Below are 23,737 nucleotides of genomic sequence, written 5' to 3' on the forward strand. Positions count from 1 at the left end.
ATAAACAGGACCCCACATTATAATTCAATGATTCAACTGTTCCTAATATCATCTCAGATCTTACCTGTCATCTAATTTTTACCTCAGTGCTCATTAAATTCAGACATTACCTGATCATGTTCCCCTCTAGAAAAATGTTTTTGTTTGCCAAAAAACATAGCTGAGTATAAACAATAAATACTCTTAAGCTACACTGTGTAATTATTTTTGTTAATTTTGTTGCATAACAATTTTTTCCTGTCTTCTGAAAACATGACTTATGACACATTCAAGACCCCAAAAGGCAACAAAATGTCAACATGCTGCGACTGAGCTCAGCTTGCATACACTCATCCTTTAAATAAATGTCCCTCGAGCTCAGCAGATATAAAAGCAAGGACCATTTTTCTACAAGTCACATTTAATACCTGAAATCTGATCTTACTTGAAATAAAATAAAAACCTGAGATTCATGGTTTGAGTCACATTTGGATCTATGAGTTCTCCCAGGTAAAGTGTTGCTGTGAGAGGACCATGTTTCAGCAACTTTGTATCCGAAATCATGAACATTTACTGCAAATAACACAGGCATGAAACCTTATTTCCCTCTATGAACATCATGCTCATTTTGGAGACTACACATTAGTTGTTAGTCTCCAAAATGAGCATGATGTTCATAAACCTATCAGGAGAAAATTTAATGAGGTCATAGACCAAAAGAACAAAAGTTCAGTTTCCTGCAGGTACTTACAAAAGCAACTAAAGGAGTCGCCCCCTGCTGGCAATTAGAAAAATACAGATTTAAATGAGTTCCCCTTTAGCTTCCCTTTTCAAATCTGGAAGCTACTCATCTTTTACATGCAGTTTTTGTGTGTGCTCATACACCAGGAAACAGATTTTCAAAATTATTTATGTTTTAATAAAACAATTTCAGTTTACAATTCAAATGCATCAAAAATATTTAAATAACAGAAAACAAGGACAACATCTTAAGACAATTTCAGCAGTTCTATATTTATATTTGCCAAGTTTATCAATTAAAGAAATAATATTTAATAGGATCCTCCACTTTGTGTCTGGGTGAGTAGTGCTTTACAGATGGTGGGAATCACTTTATTAGTATCTTTATCATTTGCTGCAATTCTTCATTGGATTTTCCTGCAGCTGCTCCCATGTCTGTGTCAGAGTTTTGTTCCTTTCCTCCACAGACTGTGCTCTTCACATGAAAATGCAGGAAAAACACGAAGATACTTTATCATTCAAATACAAGTCATTTGTGGAGTTCAAGAAGAGTCTGCATACAGTACAAAGACAATGCTAACCTTTTCTGAAGGTAGAGATTGCAGATTTCCTTTAAGGTGTCGTAGCTCAGAGTTTTCTGCTGTCGTGTGGACTCAGGATATGAAACAACGTGCTGCTTAAAGATGTCAGACTCTGCAAAACGGAAGACGAAAAGCTGGCTCTGGCTCCTTTCTTCAGATGTAACACTGCAGCTGGTGTCCTGGTCACCTGGATGAGAAATAAAAAAAAACAACTTTATTTACGGTATTGTTCTAACATTAATCCAGGAACATGCTGTTATCATAAAATGGTGTTTGGGTTTACCTCGTATGAACAGACTCTGCTGTTTGGAGTTCAGCGCATAAATTGGACTGTGGGGAGTCGTAATGAGATGAGTTGTGGGAGGAGTCAGGAAGCACACAGTGGTGTTGTTGATGACATCGTGGATGGACAGTTTTCCACTCCTTTGCATTACAAGTGACTCACAGAGGCAGGAAAAATGAGACAGTAAGATAAGAACTTAAAGTCATTAAAGGGAACCTATTGTGTTGATTTCCTAGTGCTTACTTCTATTTTTGAACCCTACTCCAGTAGCTCTGCGTGACTTGCACTTCAAAATAACCCATTTATCTTATACTGGGTCCACTGAACCTTTACATCATAAAGGTCCGATGGTGCATTTAGTCAGAGGCGTAATTTCCAGGGGGGTTATGACCCCCCTAATAATCAGACCCAGCCGATATAACCCCCCCAATAAAATTATGAATGATAGGCTGTTGATTTTCTTTACTCATTTCAGTTATTACCAGCAAAATAGTTGCATGTTTAATCATCTGAGAATTTACCCAGATTTATTTATTTATTTAGACAGAGATCTTGACACCCCCCAGTGTTCAGCACAAAATTATGCCCATGCATTTCGTGCAGTCTCAAGCCTGAGCTTTTGTCTCACAAGGGTTATTTGCCCATACACTGATCTCATTATAAGTATTATGGCGATCCATTGTATATTTTTATCAACAGCTTGAGTATTCCTACCAATCCCTGCAGGAACTGTGCTGATGCAGTGACAGTTGGGAGGTCCTTGCTGTCCTTTGGCCTGAACAGACACATAAAGTGATGTGTAAACATTTAATCTAATACAATGCCACGCTACCACGCATGTAAAACTCAGACAACCTTTCAGAGAGCTGCTTTGTGCTGGGTTTTGTCCCCCGTCCAGTTGTGACGGTTTGAATTGCTCCACTTTTACACAATATCAAAAGATGGACTTTTTCAGCAGTAAAAATCTGGAAGTCATCATCAGTCACAGGGCAGCAATCCACAAACTGTACCCTGAATAAGGCGCTGTTTGCTTCTGGCATTAAAACGAGAGACAATGGAGCCCCTGGAAATAAAAACAAAGAGGAATAAACAGGCTAAAATTAGTTTAGAATAGAATAAATAAAAAGCTTTAAGACTTTTAGCCTCATAGATATTACATCAGAGACTGTATTTTTCTGCTATCTGACTCATGCTAATTATTGTTTTCAGTCATGTTTTTGTTGGAGAATAAATATATCTGTCAGCTTACTGAGAACGTGATTATTAGCTGAACTGTGTTGTCATGTGCACAGCTGGATGCGTGTTTAACTGTGGAAGCACTTAATAATACTGACACTGTTGTGTCAGTATTATTAAGTGTCAGTAAGGGAGACAAAAGGATGTCTGCCTTTTCTGCCCATGTATTTGCAGAGACACAGAATAGAAGAAATGGATATTCTGTGAGGAAACCAATTATTGCTTTTCATCTAACTTCCTGAGAACATCTGATTTTTTTGTATAAGAACTTTAGAATATATTAAAAAAAAAAGCCCTGCCAATTTTACAGGTCCCTTTAAATACACATGCGTGGGTAAAACTTTGGTGGCTTTTGATTTATATTATTTTTTTTAGTAGTTTTGAGCCCTCATATCTAACTAAAGTACAAGACGATTTTAAACTCATTCCTGAGTGTCATGAGCTAGAACCAAAATCTTTTTTTCCTTCAGCCTATTACTCATATTCTCATTCATATTACTTTAAACATCAAGATCATGGGATATATCATAGTTTCAACAACGGCAGCAATTTAACATTGAAGAGGTAGAGAAACGGGAAAAAGAATTGGTACCCTGATAATTTACTGGAGAAATCTTCCAAAATTGCATTTGAGTAAACTTTCAGCGGTCCTATCACCACTTGGGATAAGTTGCTTGTCAAAGGAACTTATATGAGAAGTTTTGATACAGGGCTCACCTTTAGCATTCATTCCTTCTGGGGGGTCAAAGTGATTTCCTATTCTAAACATTCTGACTATGAAATGGAGAAGCAAAATAGAATGTGAACTGATGTTCACATGTTCTATTTTCCAGATTTCATTTTAATGGAAAACAAGGATGTCTGCAGAAACTCTGTAAACTCCCAATCAAAGAAAGCTCTGGAGAATTCAGCCATGGTGACATTTTAGAGCTTCCCCGTAGGATTTACTCACCGGATCGCCTGTCCCAGACACACACCAAGGCATCACTGAGCCCAAGAGCGATGTAACGGTTACATTTACTAACAGCTGAGCAGAGGATTTCCTTTGCGTTTGGCCACAATACATCTGGCATCGGGTCCACATCTGCATTCAGGCCATTCCAAAACGTTAAAATAATCTCACTGGTGTAAAGAAAAGTATGCTGTAATATCAGCACTCTTTAAAGCTTTTGTTCTTAGTATCTAGACTTATCTCTTAATTAATAAAATATCATACTTGGGCTGCTCTTTGGTGTTTTTTTTAGGAAATACTGAAGAAGATTACAGCTGCCACTCCACCACACAGCAACAGCGACAAGTAATCCTAAGAAAAGGTCAGACAGTGAAAATGACATTAACAGGAGCATGGTCTGCATACAGACTTGAATATGTCTTTAATGGATCTGACTGTTGAATGCATAACGAATACAATCCAAAGCAGGAGGATACCCTTGTGACTTTCAATCAGTTCATCAACCATACATATAAGGTCAGAAAGACAGAAGGATCATTATTGTGGAAACTTCCAAATGGGTTTGACATATTTAAATTACTGTTAAGCAATTAAGCAATAACACTTAATGTTACAAACCTGGCTGAAACTCTGCTTTGCTGTCACCAGGACCACAGGGCAGAAGAAAGTGCCACATGCAATGTCTGGAAAAGATTCAGTAACTAATATGTAACAAAAGAGAGATAATTGTTTGCAGACAGACAGATTACAAATGCTGGAGTACCCACAGGTGAGTTTTATTTACTCTTTATATTAAGATGTAGAACTAACTCATCTTATGTCTTTAATACTGGATTTGCTGATAATATAGTGACTGGTTTGATTAGTGGTTCTTTGCATTTCTGAATGAGTCTGTTAGTGTCATTCTAGTTTTCTTTAGTTAACCACATGAGGTCTTAGAAGGCAACCACACAGGAAGTGAGGAGCACCAATGTGGCAACTAGAGACCACTAAAAGTCAACAACATTCGACGACTTCAAACGACTACGAGCAAAATATCTGCTGGCGATGCAAAGTGGGCAGATTTTTTAATTTTGAGGTGAGCGAGCAGGATGACATTTACAAATATAAACAAAATGAGCCTATAATTATTATCTAATACAGACAGACAATCTGCAGAATATCTGTGAACTCCCAATCAAGAAAAGCTCTGGAGAATTCAGCCATGGTGATATTTTAGAGATGCCCTGTAGGATTTATTTTAGACAGACAGACAGACTGACCAAAACAAAACAGAGCAACCAATGAAAGCAGCTTAGCTTTGAAATGCTGATTGTATTGGCATGAACTTTATCACACCTTGGGCTTTCATTCATTTCCTTTCTTTTTCCTTCATCTGTACTGAAGGGCGGCTTCTCCAAACGATGGCTGCTGCTCCTGATTATGTCCAGAGCCAAACAGTGCATTAGAAAGTCTGTTGGCTGCGACGTCTCAGGTGGACTACTGAGTGCCTTCTCTGCCAAAAAGCAGAAACATGAAGGTCAGTTGCTTGGCTGCATTTTTATTTCAATCATAAAAACAAGAGATACAATACATAAAAACTGATAGACCCACATACATCTCTGCATGTTTGGTTAAATTATAGCACAGTGTAAATGTAATGCTTCTGCTCTAACAGAAAAGTTATACCTGTTGGGATTTTTGGTGGCCTGATTTGAATCATTACGGTAACTGGTGACCATTCAGATGAGTTTGGGTTCTGAGGATTAAAAAAAACAGTTTATTTAATGTGTGATTCAGTCACATGCAATATATAGTCTCAATCAAAAGACTACTTGCAAAATGGCAAAAAATCACATTTTGCATGGTTGGATCTTAACAAGGTTCCAAATAGAGCTTCAACATGCAACAAGAAGAAATGAGAGTGAGACAAAACATTTTTTTTGAGCATGCAATTTATTGAAAACAATACTTAAACTGAAACAGGCGGTTTTACAACTGATCAAAAGTTTAGGACCACACTGCCTTTAAAAGGCCAAATCTGTGGAAAAAAAATGTGGATTCATTGTCATCCATTGCATACATTTGAAAATCCTAGGTAACTTCCTTATTGCAACCTTCTGCATTCAGAAGGTTTTCAGACAACCTGACCTCTGACCCTCACATTGAGGTCGAGGTTACTGAGATTCAAACTGAGATTTTTAATACATACACTTATCATATTAATTTGACAGTCCTGGTGTCATCTTTCTTGAATTGTCATGTTCACAAAATTTTCAGAAAATTTGCCTTCTGACCTTGGCCTTGAGGTCAACGTCATGGATATTTGAACTTGTCTAAGATTTTTAGTAGATACGCCTAAGGTATTAAATATGAAAATCCTAGCTGGGTGTTAATGCTACTTGCCCGGCTGGATGATGACAATACCCCAAGCATTTCAGGTTTAGAGGTAAAATCTAGAAAAACAACCAAAAGGATGGGAAAACCTGAAAAAAAAATGATGGTAACATAAGTGTAATATGAAAACAAATGCCATAAAGTACAAAGAGAGACCAGGATGTAACCAGGACTTCAAAATCTTTGGTCTTAGCACTCCTTCCCAGAGTTCGGTACCCAAAACACATTCTTATTTCAATTTAAACTGTGACTCATTACCTGTGCATTCTCCAACTCTTTCAGCCATGCTGCTGAAGGGAACTGGTAGATCTCAAGCCAAACAGCTCCGCCGCCTGATAGGATACGTAAAATGAATAATATTTTGCATTTGATTGCAAACTCTGTAACTAAATCCCATCATAAAAACTAAAATAGAAGTTCATACTTACAACTGAGTGATGCAGCTCCATAATTTCCCCCTTCAAACAGTTCAAATGACAAACAAATGCTCCTTTTGTTGATATCTTCCTGTTATTCAAATAATTGATTTGTTTTCTTTTGTTTTTTGAATAATTAAAAACAGAAACATTCAAAGTGAAAACCACACCCTGTCCCAGTTATATAAGTCATTTAGTAAAATGTGACAATACACACCATAATGTTAGTAACGCAGAGGAGGTGTATCGAGTCTGAATGATGACCAAAGACTCTCACAACACCTGTAGATGATAGCAATGATGTCAGTATGATGAATAACATTTAATAATATAGAACCTGTTTACACACTTCAAAAAGCATCACTGTCTAAGGCAGTGGTTCACAAAATGTAAAATTAAAATGGAGCATTAAATGCACAAAAAGGCATGAATTAAATAACATTTACTACATTAATTACATCAGATGCCCTGATTAACATACCAGTGGCTCAGACTGACTGCAAGACTAATATTTTTTATGACTTAAAAATGAACAGTTTCTTGGGTGGAGTTAAGTTATGCTAAGATTGTGCCAAGTAACCCAACAAGGCTCTTGGAAACCAAACATGCCTTCTTAGAGAAAATGTGCCTACTGCACAGATTCCTAACCAGAGGCAGCAGCAAAGTCTGATTGTGTGTGAAAGCGGCCAATAAAAAGAATAGTGACAGGAGCCTGTCCTATCTGTCATAGGGTGAGAGGGCGGGGTGCATCTTGGACAGCTTGCCAGGCCATTGCACGGCCAAATGTCAGTGTGCGTTTGCTAATCTATAAAATTCCAGCTGTCTGATATATTTTTATGGCAGATAATTGTTATAAACAGCAGAAGCAACCCAAGGAAAGCCTGGTGGACCATAACTCACCCATATCATCAACAGTGCCAAGCAGATACGTGGTCTTAGACATACTGGTCATCTGGATAGATGTCATTTCCAGCCTGTCCTGCAGCCACCCTGCAACACGATTCAGAGATGACGCACACCACACAGACAAGCCCCCGGAGTGGCCCAGACAGAGATACCTGCCGTCGTCTGAGCAAGCCAGGCAGTTGGTGTTTCCTGGGAGCTGACAAATGAGGGAAATAAGTCTTTATAGAAGCAAGTCTCACCACTAAACACCTTATATCGGCCGCTATTTTGAAACAATAACTTCATGAATTTCATTAATCACAAGTATGTGAAATTGCACGTATATAATCACCAGTGAAATGAAATCTCATAACAAATGCTCAAAAATACTTACTCACACCTGTAAGTTGTATTTCTACAATCTTCCCACAGGTTTCAATTCATAATTCTTCAAATAACACATTTCTAAATTAGAATGAGTATGAAAACATCTACATTTTGTTTAACGAAACTGTTATTTTTATTTGAACACCTTTGTTTTCTTCATTGTAAAAAATGGAATAGCTCTGTTTGCTGGTTCAGAGTTGACTGGATATATTTCATACTGGTCTACACAAAAATCAAGTTCTCACTTTGGCCAAGTGCCAACAGATGCCATGATGCTACATGGATATAAAAATGTGAGAAAACATCAGATTATGAGCTTTAAAAATGTCTTATTGACAGTTTTCACAAAGTAAATCATGTTCTATTATTGGTTTGTTAAATACATATTTCTTTGGTTTAGGAATCAAATGCATGGTGTCCAAATGAGTAGACATGTTTGTAACTCCCTGAAAAATGGGTTCATGAACAAAATTTCAATTGCATTTTTGGGTTGTTTTTCTTTTTGTGCTTAAAGAGGAATAAAAATCTAAGGAAAAAATCGTGACTGAGGCCCTCATAATTAATGCATGAGATAGTTAAACTTAAAACTTTACATGTCAAGATCTTTGTACCTGCATCACACCAGTAAGTTCCAAAGTAGGTGTCTCATCCCTGGATGTCTTCGCTTTATGGGCTGATTCCATTTCTTATGTTTTCTTTGTGCATACAAAGAAATCAAATGAAAAAAAACAAAAACATACAAAGAATTTTGGAATTACCCCAAAGAAACATCACTGTAATCAAAACAAAATTGTAAACATTTTTGACAACTACAGTTACCAAATGACCAGAAATAAAACTGTATAGTGGACCACTAATGGGCTCCACTCACACCCAGTGTGAGGTTGCTGCTTGTGGGTTCAGTTGTTTTGTGATGAAGAATAAACCTGGAGAGAGAATCGAGAGCTCTCATGTCGTCTTTGTTTACCTCCACAACAGAAATAATTTTTTTTACAAAGAAATAGATGTCTGTGAAATAAGACAACACAGACTCACTGTTTTAACTATATATAGATTTTACACATCTGCCCCTTTATTAGCTAGAAAAAGCCCTGACGTTAATTCAGTATAAAGTATTCCACAAACTGATACTATTTATATGCTGCTGAAAGTATTTATTGGAAATAAATAAAATAACAAAATGAATCAGATTAGCCCTTTTTGTAACACTTGATGTCGTTCACTAAATACTTTAGAGCATAGAGTTTACAACTTTACACACAGACTGATTCATACGGCCTAGATGTGGCTGAAAAAGAGTTCAGTGAGGTCACTGGTTAGCAGTGTTGGGCAAGTTACTTTGAAAAAGTAATTAATTATAGTTACTAGTTACTTCTTCAAAAAAGTAACTGAGTTAGTAACTGAGTTATAATATTCTAAAAGTAATTAATTTCTTGAAAAGTAACTATTGCGTTACTTTAAAAAAAAAACTTTTAACCCTCTGGGGTCCAGGGTGTAACTGGCCATTTTTAACTACTTTTGATGTTTCCTCTACATTTTACCTTTTAAAGCTATTTACTTTGCCTTGTTTGGTGTCATCCTTTTCAGCACAACCTCACGTGTCTGAATTTACAGTTATGTTTTCATTTTGACATACTGTATTAACACAATTGATCTAAAATCACACAAAAAACATACAATCAGAGTAGAAAGAGTTATATTTTTTACTGTAACAACCACAAACATGTTTAATGAATCATATTTCATAACTTTAAATGCAAAAATAAATTGTCAATTTTAAAATCCTATGCACAAGTTTTGCAAACAACAAAGTTATTTGCAGCCTTTTACCTTTTACCTTGATTTTCTAAATAACCATTTCAAACTATTTACAGAACAATCAGCTGCTCTTTATTCAATAAGATGCCACACAAAAATAATTTCTGTCCACTATAAAGGAGAACATCACAGCCTAAAACCTGCAGGTCTGACAGCAGCAGGTGTATCACTCCTTTTTCTATCTGGAGACAGCAGTCACCTCATTGTTCTGACACACAACACAAAACTATCCACAACACTACACACTAACCACACAAGACAACACATTAACTCTCTCTCTCTCTCTCTCCTAAAACTTCCCCTTTTTTTTTTTTTTTTTTTTGTTTTTTTTGCTCATAAGCAGAGAGTGCTTGCTAGCGCTGTCCTTAGACAGTAAACTTGAAGAAACTATTGAGGAAAAATCCGCCTATATATATTGTTTATCATGACTCTGGTTTTACGTGGCCTATCAACACAATTATAAACTGATATATATCACCTTGTTGCTTTGTCTTTAAGTGGTCATGTGATTGGCTTAGACTACTTTATTCTTCCTCAGTCAAACAGCAGCACTCATGTGATTGCTCCAGGTGTTGTGCCAAAAGCTGTAGCGTCCAGATTACTTACAGCTACTTCCGTGCAACTGATATAAGATGCGGTAAGTAACGCTGTTAGTAACGCCGTTATTCCCATCACTGCTGGTTAGCCTGGAAGCTAACAATGAGCTGAGACCACAGATAAAAAAAAATCGTCATATAAAGCTGTTTAACTCAGGACAAAAAAGGGGCAGCTTGTAAAACAACTATTAGATCACAAACAAAAGTATTTTAGTGTAAGTGTAATTTTAGACCAGAGTGGAAAAGCACTGAAAATGGATATGTTGGTCTTACCTTAGCCTTGTGAACTCTGAAGGGCTTGATGTTTCACGGTCGCTATGACAACCGACTGGCTCCACCCCGACCGCGGTTTAAAGCTGGTTTGTATGGCAAGCCATTAGTGCCAAAATTCGCCACTTTCCTAACCCGTTTGGTTAAGAAATGGCGTAAAAAACGCCGTTTAATTATTCAAAACGCCGAAAAAACCGGCGTTCTGTTCCGACAAACGCCGCTTTTTCCGCCACTCGGATGGCGCCCTGAACGCACCATCCGAGTGACGTAAAAAGCGGCGTTCAAAGACAGACGGAAAAACGCCGTTTTTTACGCTACTCGGCACAGAACGCCGTTTTTTATGCATCTTTGAACGCCGTAAAAAACGCCGTTCAAAGATGCATAAAAAACGGCGTTCTGTGCCGAGTGGCGGAAAAAGCGGCGTTTGTCGGAACAGAACGCCGGTTTTTTTTTCGGCGTTTTGAATAATTAAACGGCGTTTTTTACGCCATTTCTTAACCAAACAGGTTAGGAAAGTGGCGAATTTTGGCACTAATGGCTTGCCATAGGTTTGTGTCAGGAGGAGCTACACACCGGCGTGGATGCTACAGAAGGACGGTCACAGTGAGATCTGCAGCCCTGCGATCTAATCTATGTCTGAAGAAAGTGCACGTTCTACTCTTGTGATAAATGACTGATAAAATATTATTCTTATGTGCACTTTCTGTAAAGCAGAAAGTATATTTTTATTTTTAAGGTATTATAGAGTACTTAATTTATCATTTATAGACATTGCCCCGCTTTAGTATGCCATTTATAAATATAGATATATTATTATGACTATGATTACGATTGTTACTGTGATAGCTCTGCATGATGTAACAGTAACGGTGTAACAGTTTATAAATACATACCTGTATTTATAAATGACATACTGAGGAGGACTCTCTCTTTCTCATTTTTCTTTGAATGTTATTCCATGTGGTTTAAGGGTTTCTGTTTCTCAAAATCATACTTTACTTATAGCATATGCATATTTATCTGTTCCCCCTCTCCTGTTAGACGAGTGGACCAATCTTTGCCTACTGCAAGTGCCAACATCTGCATGATGTATAGAAAGATTTTACACACATTAAAAACACATTTTTTGCACTAAGCAGCAACCTCTGCAGCTAAAAATTCAAACCAATTATAATACCAACGAGTGCAGTTTCTCTGGTGGTCGCTCCCAATTTTATTTATATAACACAAAATCACAGCAGCAGCCATCAACAGTATTTCTTTTGTGCTATCATTTTAATAGAACTCTTCAAGCATGTCAGCCTTGCAACTACTCAACCCGCTGAACCCAGCACACATGAATAAGCAGCCAAAACTTAACTGAACTGGTCTGTACAGTTTATCAATGCAGCTTGCTAACCACAGTTACTAGTGTTAGCTGATGACTTAACCTACATTCTCAAATATGGTAACTTCCAGCTAAACAGGCAAAAATGCAGCAATTATAATAAAATGAATGTGGCTTTCAAAATGCATGCTATGACCATCTTACCCTCCAAGTATACCAAAATGCAAAATTAATAGGACTGTTTCATGCATGTGAAGCATTATAATGATATGGTATTGCACTGTTAACTGACAGGATTGTATAGCCAGCCACAGCTGGAAACAAAACATATTATTATTCAGGATCTAAAAGCTTGAATTTTAAAGATACATTTGACACTTTAAGTTTAAGTTTGCAGTTCTTACACTTTTGACAAAGGAAAACTCTTGCTGCAGGATAATCATCTGCAAATGGATTTTTATCACAAACCGACAACATTGTTGTTTAGCCCTTTATAAAACAGATAAATGTCTTACACAATAATTTCTTGGCTTCTACTTATACCTGTGTATGAGGGTGCCTGTGTGCATAAAGAAAACATGATTGCTGTGTGCACAAACAAATAAGAGCGATATACAAAGAAAAATGTCTGTGGCTATAGATCTCTTTGATGGTTTTATTTGTTTGAAATTTGCACAATAGAAGAAGAGAAAGTACACAACTGTAAAATGCAGTTCATAATGCATACGCTCCTCTCGGGGTCTTCATTGTTGGTGATACTTTTATCCTGCTCAATCGCCCAAATATAATCATACCCTCTTAATCACAACAATCCAAAAATAATTATGGTTTTCCATCAATAATCTGACACATCAATTCCTTTCTTTCTATAAATCTTTTCATAATTACCAATTGTTCGTCAATTGTTACTTTTAAGATTGGGCTTTTTGTGCTTGAAATATGGCCGAAATCACTAAAAGGCAAATTTTCAAATCAAACTACTCTGTGTGCTCAGAAAGTAAAACAGGGTGTCAACAGGAATATCGGCAGCATTAGAAATATATAAGTGTTATTCTTAATGGCGAATGCCTGCACATTTACCTCAGTGATGAATAAAGCAAAATGTACCAAAAGGATTACAAATGCAACAAATGAGTAAGCAATGTCATCACAGGAAACAGAGAACGTTAAATTACATTAAGAATACAGAAAGCCACTGTTGGCAATCATTTAAACAGTTTTAAACAGCAAACAGTGGTAATAAGGCAGATAACAGATGAGTGTGTATGGATAATGAGCATCTTGATATTGGCAGTTTGAAGACTATACAAGTATCCTTAAGGCTTCTATGTCAATGACTGTGTAATGACATTCAATACAAAAGCTGCAGCCACAATGGACAAATACACTCTGAATAGGCACTGATTAAAAGTTGAGAATCAGCTCTCCAAGCTTAAAATACCTAAATACTACAACATATAGTAAGTTAGCAAATGCACACATTTTACCAATATAGTGGCAGCTTCTTGAAACCAGTCACTGTACACTATAAAACATCCTCAGTTAACTACTTTTATTTTCTAATAAGCCAAAAAAAAAAAGAAAAAAAAAAAAAAAAAAAGCAACACAATATGAACATCAACCCTCATAAAGGTGAACTTTTCTCATAAGTAAAATGACTTTGTGGGGTTAATTATCCAGTTTACGCAGGAATACTTCTTTAATGACGGCATTTATGTTCATCGTACCTACGCGGACACTTCATTAGGTATATCTGGCTAGCATGGACTTGGACCCGTTTGCCTTCGGAACAGCACATATTCAACAAGGTGCTGAAAACATTCCTCAGAGATTTTGGTCCATATTGACATGATAGCTTCACACAGCTGCTGCAGATTCGTCACCTGCACATCCACGATGTGGATTTCTTAATCCACTGTATCTCAAAGGTGCTCTATTCAATTGTAATGTAGTGACTGTGGAGCTCATTTGAGTATAGTGAACTCATTGTCGTGTTGAAAAACCAGTTTGAGATGATTTGAACGTCGTGACAGGTCACCTTATCCTAATGGTCATTTATCATTATTTAAATGATGCTCGTGTGGTAAGGGGCCAAAGTGTGCCGAGAAAATGCCAAATTCTGTCCCCACCATCTGAGTGTAACAGCTGAAATGAAGACTCCTCAGACTGAGTAACATTTTTTCAGTCTTTTTTCCCCAATTTTGGTGAGTGTGCCGAAACTGTAGCCTGTTCTTAGTTGACAGGAGTGCCAACCAGTGTGGCATTCTGCTGCAATGTTCAAACTGCATCCCTCAGTTTTAAGAAGTGGTTACTGTTGCCTTCCTGTCAGCCTGAATCAGTCTGGTTATTCTCCTGTGACATCAACAAAGCATTTTCGCCCAGAGAACAGCCGCTCACTGGATATTTTCTCTTTTTTTGGACCATTGTCTGTAAACCATGGAGTTGGTGGTGTGGGAAAAATCCCAGCAGGTCAGCAGTTTCTGAAATGCACAGACCAGCTGGGATTCTAGCACAAACAACCATGCCAACTTCAAAGGCACTTAATCACCTTTCTTCCCCATTCTGATGCTTGGTTTGAACTTCAGCAGGTCGTCTTGCCTACATGCCTAAATGCATTGAGTTGCTGCCATGTGATTGGCTGATTTGGTCTTTAAAAATGAGTTGAACAAGTGTGCCTACTAAAATGAATGCAAACTGTTCTGTTCATTTAACTGTTTTCATCTAACTGAGCTGCTTTTATTGCATTAAGGCTTCTGCTGCAGTAAACCTTGTTGCTTTGTCTCTATGAGCCACGGCTCACTACAACACACCACGATGTAGTACTTAGAAGTGGAAAATTACAATAAATCAAACCCCATGATGTTGAAAACCTTGCACAGATTTCCAGGATCATAACTGACCCCACACAACTTTCCAATATCCTTGCCACATCAATGTGCCAATTCATGAAAAAAATAAAGTAGTTTTTGCCATTGTGATATAAAAAATTTTCACAGCAGCACTGAAGTTTAAAGTAACAGGTTTTCTATGTACCTCATTCTCTTTTTAATCTATTTTTATAGTGTACAAGTGAATGGTTTCAAACATAGCTGGAGAGTGTCTATTCACTGCTACCGAGGCCTTCTGTAGCTATATTAATCTTTTAATATTTAGAGTCCTTTGGGGCTGCAGAGACAAAACACACAGTAAGTTATGATACTTTCATCTACAACCTCTCCCCCTCTTGCTTGGATACAAACACTTAGATCTACCAAGACCGGCTACCACGATCCGTGGAGACCAGCGACACAGGAATGAGGAAAATCATTTCAAAATAAATACATCAGTAGTTCTATGTAAAAAGAGACAAAGACACTTCTTTCCAGTAGGTTTAAATACTTTAAACTAGACTTGCTGCTTGCTTATTAATGACGTCTGAGCATTTTGGTCAGTTTAGCAAAAGAAAGGGAGTGTACTTAATAAATACTTAATAAATACGGCACATATCGACTTATTGCAGTAAGTTTCATGTGAACTTGAAGGCCTTAACATGTTCAACCAGGTAATTGAGAACAAGTTTTTGCTCGTTGGATTCAGCAGCTTTCAAAATGAGCCCGAATCAATTTAGTGTGTGAAATATGAAGATCGCATACTTCATAAAAAGTAAGAAACCAGCTGACACCAGCTAAACAGCAGGAACCTCTTACTGGCTGCATCGCAAAATGTCATTATTTTACATGAATTTTTGTTTTGCCACAGAGTGACAATTATTCCACTTATTTCCAGTACAGAACAAATGTAATGCAGAACTCTAAAACATCCCTTCCTCCAAGATAAATGCCTGAAGCACTGCAGGTGGAAAACGAGGGGGGAAAAAATATCTCACCCACTTTGCATAATAAGACATGAAGGATAAATCTGAAAAAAATATTTGAATCATTTCATTTTCTCTTTTTCTTTGCAGTGCACAGCTTCTGTCATTAATCGCAAATTAGGGTGCTTTGATAAGAACCTGAACAGTAGTGTCTCTTTTATGCTGCTTATTTAAATCTTTAAATGTTAAAAAAAAGAGAGAGTGAAAAACCGCCTGAGGCAACGTTTGACTGAGCAAGTCTCAAAAACAAAGGGAATAAGTTAAAGTCACTTCTACCTTTGATATATTTCAATTCAAATGTCTGACACCGAGTCTGGCTGACAGAAGGTTTTAGGAAATGTATCTGTCTTGGCAAAGTGAGGTTCACAGTCCTCATTAGTGCCAAGACTCTCTCTTTGCCTCTCCCTCTGACTTCTTAAATCCATGAGATATCTTTTAAGAAGTCATAACTACACAACTAAAAGACCACAATAGAAATCTGCTATAGATTTAATATCATCAACGCTCACGGCATCATTTGTGGTGTGCAATAGTGTCTGCCTTTTTCATATAAAACCTTTTCACCATATAAAAACTCTTTGTTTGACACTCTGGTTGTGTATGCATATATGAAAATCTGCTACGAGGAAGCTTTAGAGACGTCATAGTCCATGATGAGCTGCTTGATATATGAAAGTTTTTCGTGGAGATACTCGCAGCGTTTCTTTTCTTCCCGGTAACCTGGGAACTTCTGTGGAGACAACAAAAAAAAGCGTATTATTAAAAGAGTTTTACATGGTTTTCCTCTATGTTCACGCCTACATAACTTACATAGTAGACAGGTGGAAATCCTAAATAGAGCAACTGCAAAAAACCTTAAACTGGTGCCAGCCTACACCATACAATCCACATTCTCTCAAATAAATAAAAAATAAACAATTAACAATAAATAAAACAATTTCTTTCTTAACCACTAACATATTGAGGTTCAATCTTAAAGATTGTCTTTGTTTAGTTTAGGTTAACTACTCGCTGTTTAATAAAACCAGCTTTCACAGAATTTAATTGCTTAAAAAAATCAAGCTATTTAAGCGTTGAAATGTACATTTAAGACTATAAGAGCACAAAAAAAGAGGAGCAATAGATGATAAATCTGAAATAAATCTCAAATATGTGAACTACAAGAAAAACGACTTCAATGCGTCTGACTTACCTTGCGATACTTGTTGTACTTTTCTAGTATTTGGTCTTCCATTGTCTAAATGGTACAAAACACAAAGTTGTTAATATTAGTTTCCACATAGAGAATAACAGTCCAAACTGAGCACTTGCATATCTGCATATATCATGTACCTTATATTCTTGAGTACCAGGGGACAGGCTCTTGATTTTAGAGCCCAGCTGAACGAACATGTGAGTTATGGTGGCAATCCGGGAATGGAGGTCTTTGTACTCATCGTACTCGGCGCAGAAATCCTCCTGGTACTGCTCACGTTGCTCTAAAGTCGTTATGGGGCTGTATTTTCTATAAGTAGACACAGAAACATAGTGTGTGATAATGTAAGGACCACCACAGAAGATAGAAATAATCTTATGCAACATTGAGCCTTCAAGAGACACTCTTCCATATGAATTCTTTCCTAGAGATACAATCACAATATTTTTTATGCAAATTTCTAAACTGCCTATTTCCCTGATTTCGTTTACTTCTTGTGTAGTACCTCTTTCTGCCACGAGATGGTAGCACAAGCCTACAATGTCATCCTACACAGTTTGTTCTTGAATCCTTGTCATCTACTTCATTTAAACAAAAGCAAAAGATTCTAGCAGGTAATGGAAAAATAACTTGAAAACATGTTCAGACTTACAGCACATAATCTGGCTTCTCCTCAGAAACCACAGTATTTGTTATGTCAGGATCTGAAGCAAGAACGTAAGAAAAAGAAAATATCATTAGCTGCAGTCGAATCAGTACAGTCATCCATGTGGATCTTTGCCATTGTCTGAATATTAAGCAATGTGTTTTTTGTTTTGCTAAAAGCCACAGTGTGTGTGTTCATCTCTGCCTCTGTTCAGACTAGCTAAGAGCCTGTGGGTGTCAGGAGACCTCTAGGCTTAGAGACCCAAGCTGTTGTTGAGTCAGTCAGCCACATAACACACTGAGGACTCAAGAGGGGGAGCTTCAGGAAGCACATACAGTCATGAGATAATACTGTGCTGATACAGCACTGGGTTGCAAGGGGGGACTTCACATGCACTCACCTGCCCATTTATTAGGTTCACCTGTTTAACTTTTTGCTAATACGACTATCCAGTTGGATTTAAATGGACGAAACAGCGCCAGTGCCAAAATAAACGGGAAGTAGTTTAATTTAACACGAGAGGCAGCAATGATGAAGGGGCATTTAAATCCCGCTGACAGGAATTTGGGGGAATGTTGGATGAAAAAGCAAAACTACAATCACTGACTTAATGATTTGGAAAACATTACAAGATGTTTTTTAGTTTTGTTTTTACACAGGGGGAAAAAGGCCTTACTGTCAAGTTTGTCTGGATTCTTCTCGAGCTCATTATTCGTCTTTAACCAGTCAGTCCTATGGTCGTCTTTCAATTTCTCGCGCTCCTTGTCCTTGTGCTTTTTCGATTTCTTCTTTCTGTGCTGGCTGTTGGCGAGCTGTGGCTGAGCACAGTTGGAGTCACGCTGGGTTGGCTGGAGGCTGCTTACTTTGGGTTCTTGCTCCCTGGTCTCTGAAACAGGCGTGTCAGAAGTGCTAGATAGTTTGTGCATTAGAGGAAAGGAATTATGGCTCCCTGGTAAACCATTTTGGCTATCAGTATGGTTATCTGTCCTTTGAAACTCAGTCTTTGTGTGGAAACTTGGGTTAAGGGTAGGAGTTGCATCATCGTGTCCTCCTTTATTGTTTAAGAGTCCGTTTACAGCTGGCTGCTGTTGTAACCTCTGGTCTGTGAGTTTTTGTCTCTTAGCTCCTAGTCTTTCCTGTGAGTCAAAAGGCACAGGGCGTTTCTAGGGAAACAGACAGGGAAAAACAAGAAATACATCTCTGAAACATTTTCATACAAACTTCATGAATAAACTTTAATTCCAGCAGACAAAGGTAAAGACTAGAGGGCAAAGGGCACACATTTACACTGACGTAACAAAGGAACATCCGTTCAGAACCACATCAACCACTTTCACACATACTGAAAGGTAAATGGAGAACAATACAGCTATTTACCACTGCAGGATTTTTTGCTATGCTTTGATCCTCTGACGTCCTCAGTACTGATGGGTTTGGTTGAGGATTTCGCGACTGGTTGCCAATATGTGGCTGCAACTTCCTATCAAACAGAAAGAGAGAACAAAGCAATCAGACACAACCAAAGCACATTTGGGAATTTCATAAACACCTAGTCTTGCTGGTTTACAGAAGCCCGAATAAGGCCGAGCTTAAAGGTGGAAAAGATTCTCTGTCTAGCAAGGACACACAAGGTCTGCCTCTGAGGGCTGACTAGCACCTATACAGAAACACGTGGGAGTGAAAGAAGATGCGCAGGAGACCTTACTTTTCTAATGCGGCGAATAACAAGTGCAAAATGAAGTTTCAATGATTCAGTCATCATCTTGTTATTTATGAGCTAACACCAGTACCACCGGGGAATTAATAAATAAGATATATCAGGCATAAAAGTGAAAGGGCACGTTTACGTACAGCACGTTACACAGAAACAAGCTGTTTAATGAGAGCGCATAACTTGCATCCATATGGGACCCCCTGCCTCTAGCCCACCTGGCCAGCAGCCGGCTGACAAGCTGCTTCTCCTCCTCGTTGTAGCCTGGCCAGTCTCTCTGCACATGCCTGTAGAAGTCATCTCTCAGTGAGTAGCTGCTGTCTTTGGGGTTCAATTTGGCCACCTAAAGAAATATCACACAGCACAATATTTAATTCAAATTCCTATTAAAGTTAGAAAAAATGTTATTTATTAGTTACTCCATGCCAAATGGGGAATTTTAATGTGACATTCACCGTTTTTTAGCTCTGTTTTTGGTCTCCACCAGCCCCAGAGGAAAGCATCTGCTTCAATAGCAGTTAAATATTGCCATATGTTCAACAGTTAGTCATCAAATTTGTTTGCCAGAAAGTGGTTAGAAAGTAGGGAATAAGAGGTTATTTTTTCCTGGATGACGCACACATTTCTACTTCTTAATTAAGACAGAATTTAAGTCATTGTATTTTGGCTAAAAATCTCAGTCATACAGACTCTGGCTGTTACTGTTAGGAAGGTTGGAGCCCTTTCTGACCAGGCATATGCCTCATTTAATGTCCTCATGCAACAAATCTCTCAGACACACTTCTTTCATCTGATCAGTCATGTAAAAGTGAGGAACATCCTTTCTCAGGAAAAGTAGCCAACACCTTTACTTCTTTTAAGCCTTTTGCAGAGAATACAAAGCTGCTGCCTTCAATCTGTTATGGCGACAGGATTCTGCCATTCAAACACACCCACAGTGACAGAAAGCACCATGCAGATGATTGGAATAAAAGATGAGGGTGGTTTCTTGGTCACAAGAGTAGCCAAGTCATAAGTGCCTTAACCTTGGATTCATGATGATAGCTGTGGTTGCAAAAACACTCTCAGTCATACAGAATCTCAGTGCTGACCTCTAAATGCTTTCCTCGAGGATTTATGGGTTCAATCACTCATTTTGAATCATATCGGATGAAACATTAAGTCCATTTTACATATTTTAGTCATTCTAGCTGTCAAAAAAAAGAAAAAAAAAAGTATAATCCAGGATGTGGTCAACTGGTATTGACTTGTGATTGAGAAGCCATTAGCCAATGAATGCCGACTGGATTCATACAAATCCAGTCCACAGATTACAAAAACAACAAAAAGGGTTAAAAATTATCTTTGTGGTAATTTTTAATCCTTAAAATATACTAAACCTCTTTTTTTATTTTTAACATATCCTCACATATGTAATAGCAATTGATATCAACGTGTCTTATATTCCGCCTACTAATTTATCAGTAAGTTGGGCTTCTTGCAAACTTGTTTCGATTGGGATAATAAAATATGAAATGGTAGAAAAATAAATAAAAAGACTACTCAGAAACTTAAAAACACAAAAGCTGCCACTACCTGGATCCATTATGTGCTAAACCCGAAACATCCACATTCCTGAAAAGCAACAACACTTTCTCAGCGTTTCCGTTTCCATCCGAGCGTCCCAGATTTTTTCGCCTCACATTCTCTAAAGACATCTATCTTTCTGAAGCCTCCAGACAGAGGAGTCTGCCCAATAGCAAACAATCTCTGAAGACACAATTACAGCAGCGACCTAATTACTCTTATGCAGTGAGACAAGAACCACATGCGTGTACAGACATCAACTAGCAGAAGGCCTGCAAAACACACAAACAAACATCACTTAGGAATAACTCAAAAATATTTACAGGAAAGCAAAAGAAACTTCTTAAAATTAGATCCCAGCTTTGATTAAAGCACAAACGGTCCTGGTCTCTGTCAGCACACACATTACCACAGATCTGTGTTGTTCAGAGCTTTTAAGTGCCTTTCAGACACTCTGACAGTGTCAAAATGTATTGTTTTTTTATGTTAAATATAGTAGGGAAACACATACTTGATTTTCACAATGTGATATTAGTTGAATGTCAGGCAATGGCCATATACGGTGTGCAAAAACAGAGCCAACACAAGCACATTTGCTTGGCTGGAAATGTAAATCACTGTTGTCTTGGTATAATGTGCAAAACCATAGTGTGTTTTTTAAAGTTTTATATAATGACAATTAGGGGTGTTTAAGGATGTTCAGGGAGTATAGTGTACAAAGTCTACATTTGAAAAACAATATATGCATGAGATGCTGCGTTAGGCATGCGTGTGTGCCAAGCAGCAACCGGTGCAAACATGTTTACATGATGATTAAGGGAAAAAAATGTTTGTCTCTACACTCATTTTCCCCCTTTGGGACAATCTGTAGGAGTTATGCATTTTCAAGGTCATGATGGCTTTAAGTAAAAACCATACACTGTATATAAAAGATGGAAGTAACCGCTGCATCATTGTTTACTGGTTATTGAAACCACCAGCTGTCCGGGCGATCGTGGCTCAAGAGCTGGGAGTTCGCCTTGTAATTGGAAGGTTGCCAGTTCGAGCCCCGGCTTGGACAGTCTCGGTTGTTGTGTCCTTGGGCAAGACACTTCACCTACCGCCTACTGGTGGTGGTCAGAGGGAACTCTAAACCCTGCTGTTGGAGCATTTTAATGAACAAACAGTATGGCCTCCTGTGTGGTACGCATTATCCACGTTTATACAGTTATGGTGAGTCAACTTGTATTATACTAGTATTGTACTACAAATTATATCTTTGTCTGAACAGCCACAGAGTTACTGGGTGCAGCTTTCTTACCCAGAAATCCCCTTTTGGATCCAGAAAACCAACATGATGACACTGCAGTGGCTAAATCCATCTTTTTTTTTTTACTCTGTGGTCTCTGCATGGATGCAGTTGCTTCAGTTTTTGTACATTTTGTCTACAAAGTGTTTCTAAGTACCTCCTCCAGTATGGCACCCAGCTCGGCCTTATCTTTGGGGCTTGCTCTTTCTCTTTCCAGCCACAGCAGCAGCTCTGGTTTTCTGTAGGGTTTGAGAGCCAGCAGGTGGACGATGCGATCTTTCAGGGGCTTCTGCATTGAGGTCGCCATACTGCCATTCCTCCGGTTATTGACAGAGTACTTGGAGAAGCTGCTGTCTGAGGCAGGGAGTGGGCCTGGCCTCTTCTGGTACTTGACACATTTACCTGAACACAAAGTAAAAGAACAAGATCTACGATGATGCATCAGTCTGCCTGTGATTTAGGATGGATTAACTTGGATGACATTACCTCAAAAGATACACACATTATGTTAAGTCTCTGTATATTAGATGGCATTGCAACATATCTTATAACACATTCTTCTTCTTCAAGTATCTCAATAACACTAAATGAATCAAATCAACATCTAATTATAAATATTTTGTATGCCTCGAGGAGCAGGCTTATAAAAAGCAGGATATTTCACATTTTATTGCAGGTGGCAAAACAGAAGCCTGTTTTGCATCAAGCAGTTTTGAGAACTACCTGAAGAGCTCCTCGTGGAACTTCATACTCTTCTTTCTTTCCATCTGTTTGCATTCATATTGCTTATAGAAAAGCCGAATCACTGTATTAACCAGCCAGTGGCCAGGAATGCAACATTAACTTTGATTTTCTTGTATTGCTGTTTTAGCCTCTTGAGTTTTCTCAGTACTTTTTGCCTTATTGTGGATTGTGCTAATCAGCTTCACAAGTGCTTACTTGAAATTTTTTTATATTTTGCAGTCCAGTTATAGACAGAATGGATTTTAGTGTTGGTGTTTGCATGGTGCATGTCTATTTTTATGGCTACAGTTAAGAGTTATTGGTTACTTGTCTCATGTTTTACCAAGGTTAATACTATTTGTATTGCTACTATACCAATCACAGTACACCTACATCTCTCAAAAGGTCCTCTTATGCTAGTAAACCTATAACCTGATAACCTATTCTGTGTTAGGAGCTAAAAATGTAGTTCTGAGAACAGCAGTTTTCTCCAGTTGATGCAGTAATTGAATTCAGTCTACATACAATATTGCACAAGGAAAACACCAGGTGCATGCTTTTGAGATCGGATTGCAGTGCAGTTTTGTTCTGTTCTTTGCATGGCTTTGAATCACAATTTAGTCTGCCAGGGGTCTTTTATGTTTTAAAATTGGCCAGATTATCTATCATCCTTCTTTGTTTGATTTCCTGTCTTTACGCCTTACCTGCTCTATGTAGCTTATTCAGATGTTATTAAAAGAAAAAAGAAAAGAAAAAAAGGAAAAAGGGGAAAAAGACAAGAAAATACAACTGTGCAATTTTAAGCAGGGATACACTTCTGGGACAATTCTGAAATACTTTGTGGGTCATCCTGTGGAATTGCAAGCACTGTCTTACTGGGGTCAGAATGTGACACAGCCACGCCTGGT

At 37.9% G+C, this 23,737-nt stretch overlaps 2 protein-coding genes across 3 annotated transcripts in view; both read right to left on the reverse strand.

Annotated features, from left to right (window-relative positions):
• Window positions 1–875: 875 nt before the first annotated feature.
• wdr93 (WD repeat domain 93) lies at window positions 876–10,736 on the reverse strand. 2 transcript variants are annotated; one of them, XM_084930067.1, is made up of 16 exons: window positions 10,524–10,736; window positions 8,448–8,531; window positions 7,465–7,666; window positions 6,782–6,846; window positions 6,577–6,655; window positions 6,407–6,480; window positions 5,441–5,510; window positions 5,111–5,267; window positions 4,391–4,455; window positions 4,037–4,123; window positions 3,773–3,904; window positions 2,440–2,647; window positions 2,299–2,359; window positions 1,585–1,741; window positions 1,302–1,488; window positions 876–1,195 (listed from the first exon to the last, which is right to left on the reverse strand). In XM_084930067.1, exons 2-16 carry the CDS (start codon window positions 8,517–8,519, stop codon window positions 1,108–1,110), a joined length of 1,704 nt encoding a protein of 567 aa, XP_084786193.1. In that variant the 5' UTR covers window positions 8,520–8,531; window positions 10,524–10,736; the 3' UTR covers window positions 876–1,107. The 2 variants fall into 2 exon arrangements, with proteins under 2 accessions (XP_084786193.1, XP_084786188.1); XM_084930062.1 differs by lacking the exon at window positions 10,524–10,736 and adding an exon at window positions 10,261–10,517.
• Window positions 10,737–12,488: 1,752 nt separating this feature from the next.
• Window positions 12,489–23,737, reverse strand: part of LOC146393500 (RNA polymerase II elongation factor ELL-like) — a 39,971-nt gene continuing 28,722 nt past the window's right edge. Inside the window, exons 5-12 of the mRNA XM_084930072.1 lie at window positions 22,264–22,508; window positions 19,471–19,595; window positions 18,919–19,021; window positions 18,218–18,704; window positions 17,548–17,599; window positions 17,033–17,204; window positions 16,893–16,937; window positions 12,489–16,430 (exon numbers count right to left, since the gene is read on the reverse strand). Coding sequence (XP_084786198.1) covers window positions 16,320–16,430; window positions 16,893–16,937; window positions 17,033–17,204; window positions 17,548–17,599; window positions 18,218–18,704; window positions 18,919–19,021; window positions 19,471–19,595; window positions 22,264–22,508 — 1,340 coding nt within the window. The 3' untranslated portion in view covers window positions 12,489–16,319. The remainder of the gene's footprint in view (window positions 16,431–16,892; window positions 16,938–17,032; window positions 17,205–17,547; window positions 17,600–18,217; window positions 18,705–18,918; window positions 19,022–19,470; window positions 19,596–22,263; window positions 22,509–23,737) is intronic.

Source organism: Perissodus microlepis, chromosome 1 (genome assembly GCF_051167445.1).
Source record: "Perissodus microlepis isolate ML-2025 ecotype Zambia chromosome 1, ASM5116744v1, whole genome shotgun sequence".
NCBI lineage: Eukaryota > Metazoa > Chordata > Actinopteri > Cichliformes > Cichlidae > Perissodus > Perissodus microlepis.

Bases quoted from the DNA above. Each gene is read 5' to 3' on its own strand.
- wdr93 (XM_084930067.1), bottom strand. From the start codon at position 8,519: ATGGAATCAGCCCATAAAGCGAAGACATCCAGGGATGAGACACCTACT. The intron at 4,456-5,110 runs GTGTGATAAAGT...AATCTTTTCCAG, and splicing joins GAAATGAATGAAAGCCCAAG to ACATTGCATGTGGCACTTTC. The intron at 1,489-1,584 runs GTAAACCCAAAC...TTTCTCATCCAG, and splicing joins GCAGAGTCTGTTCATACGAG to GTGACCAGGACACCAGCTGC.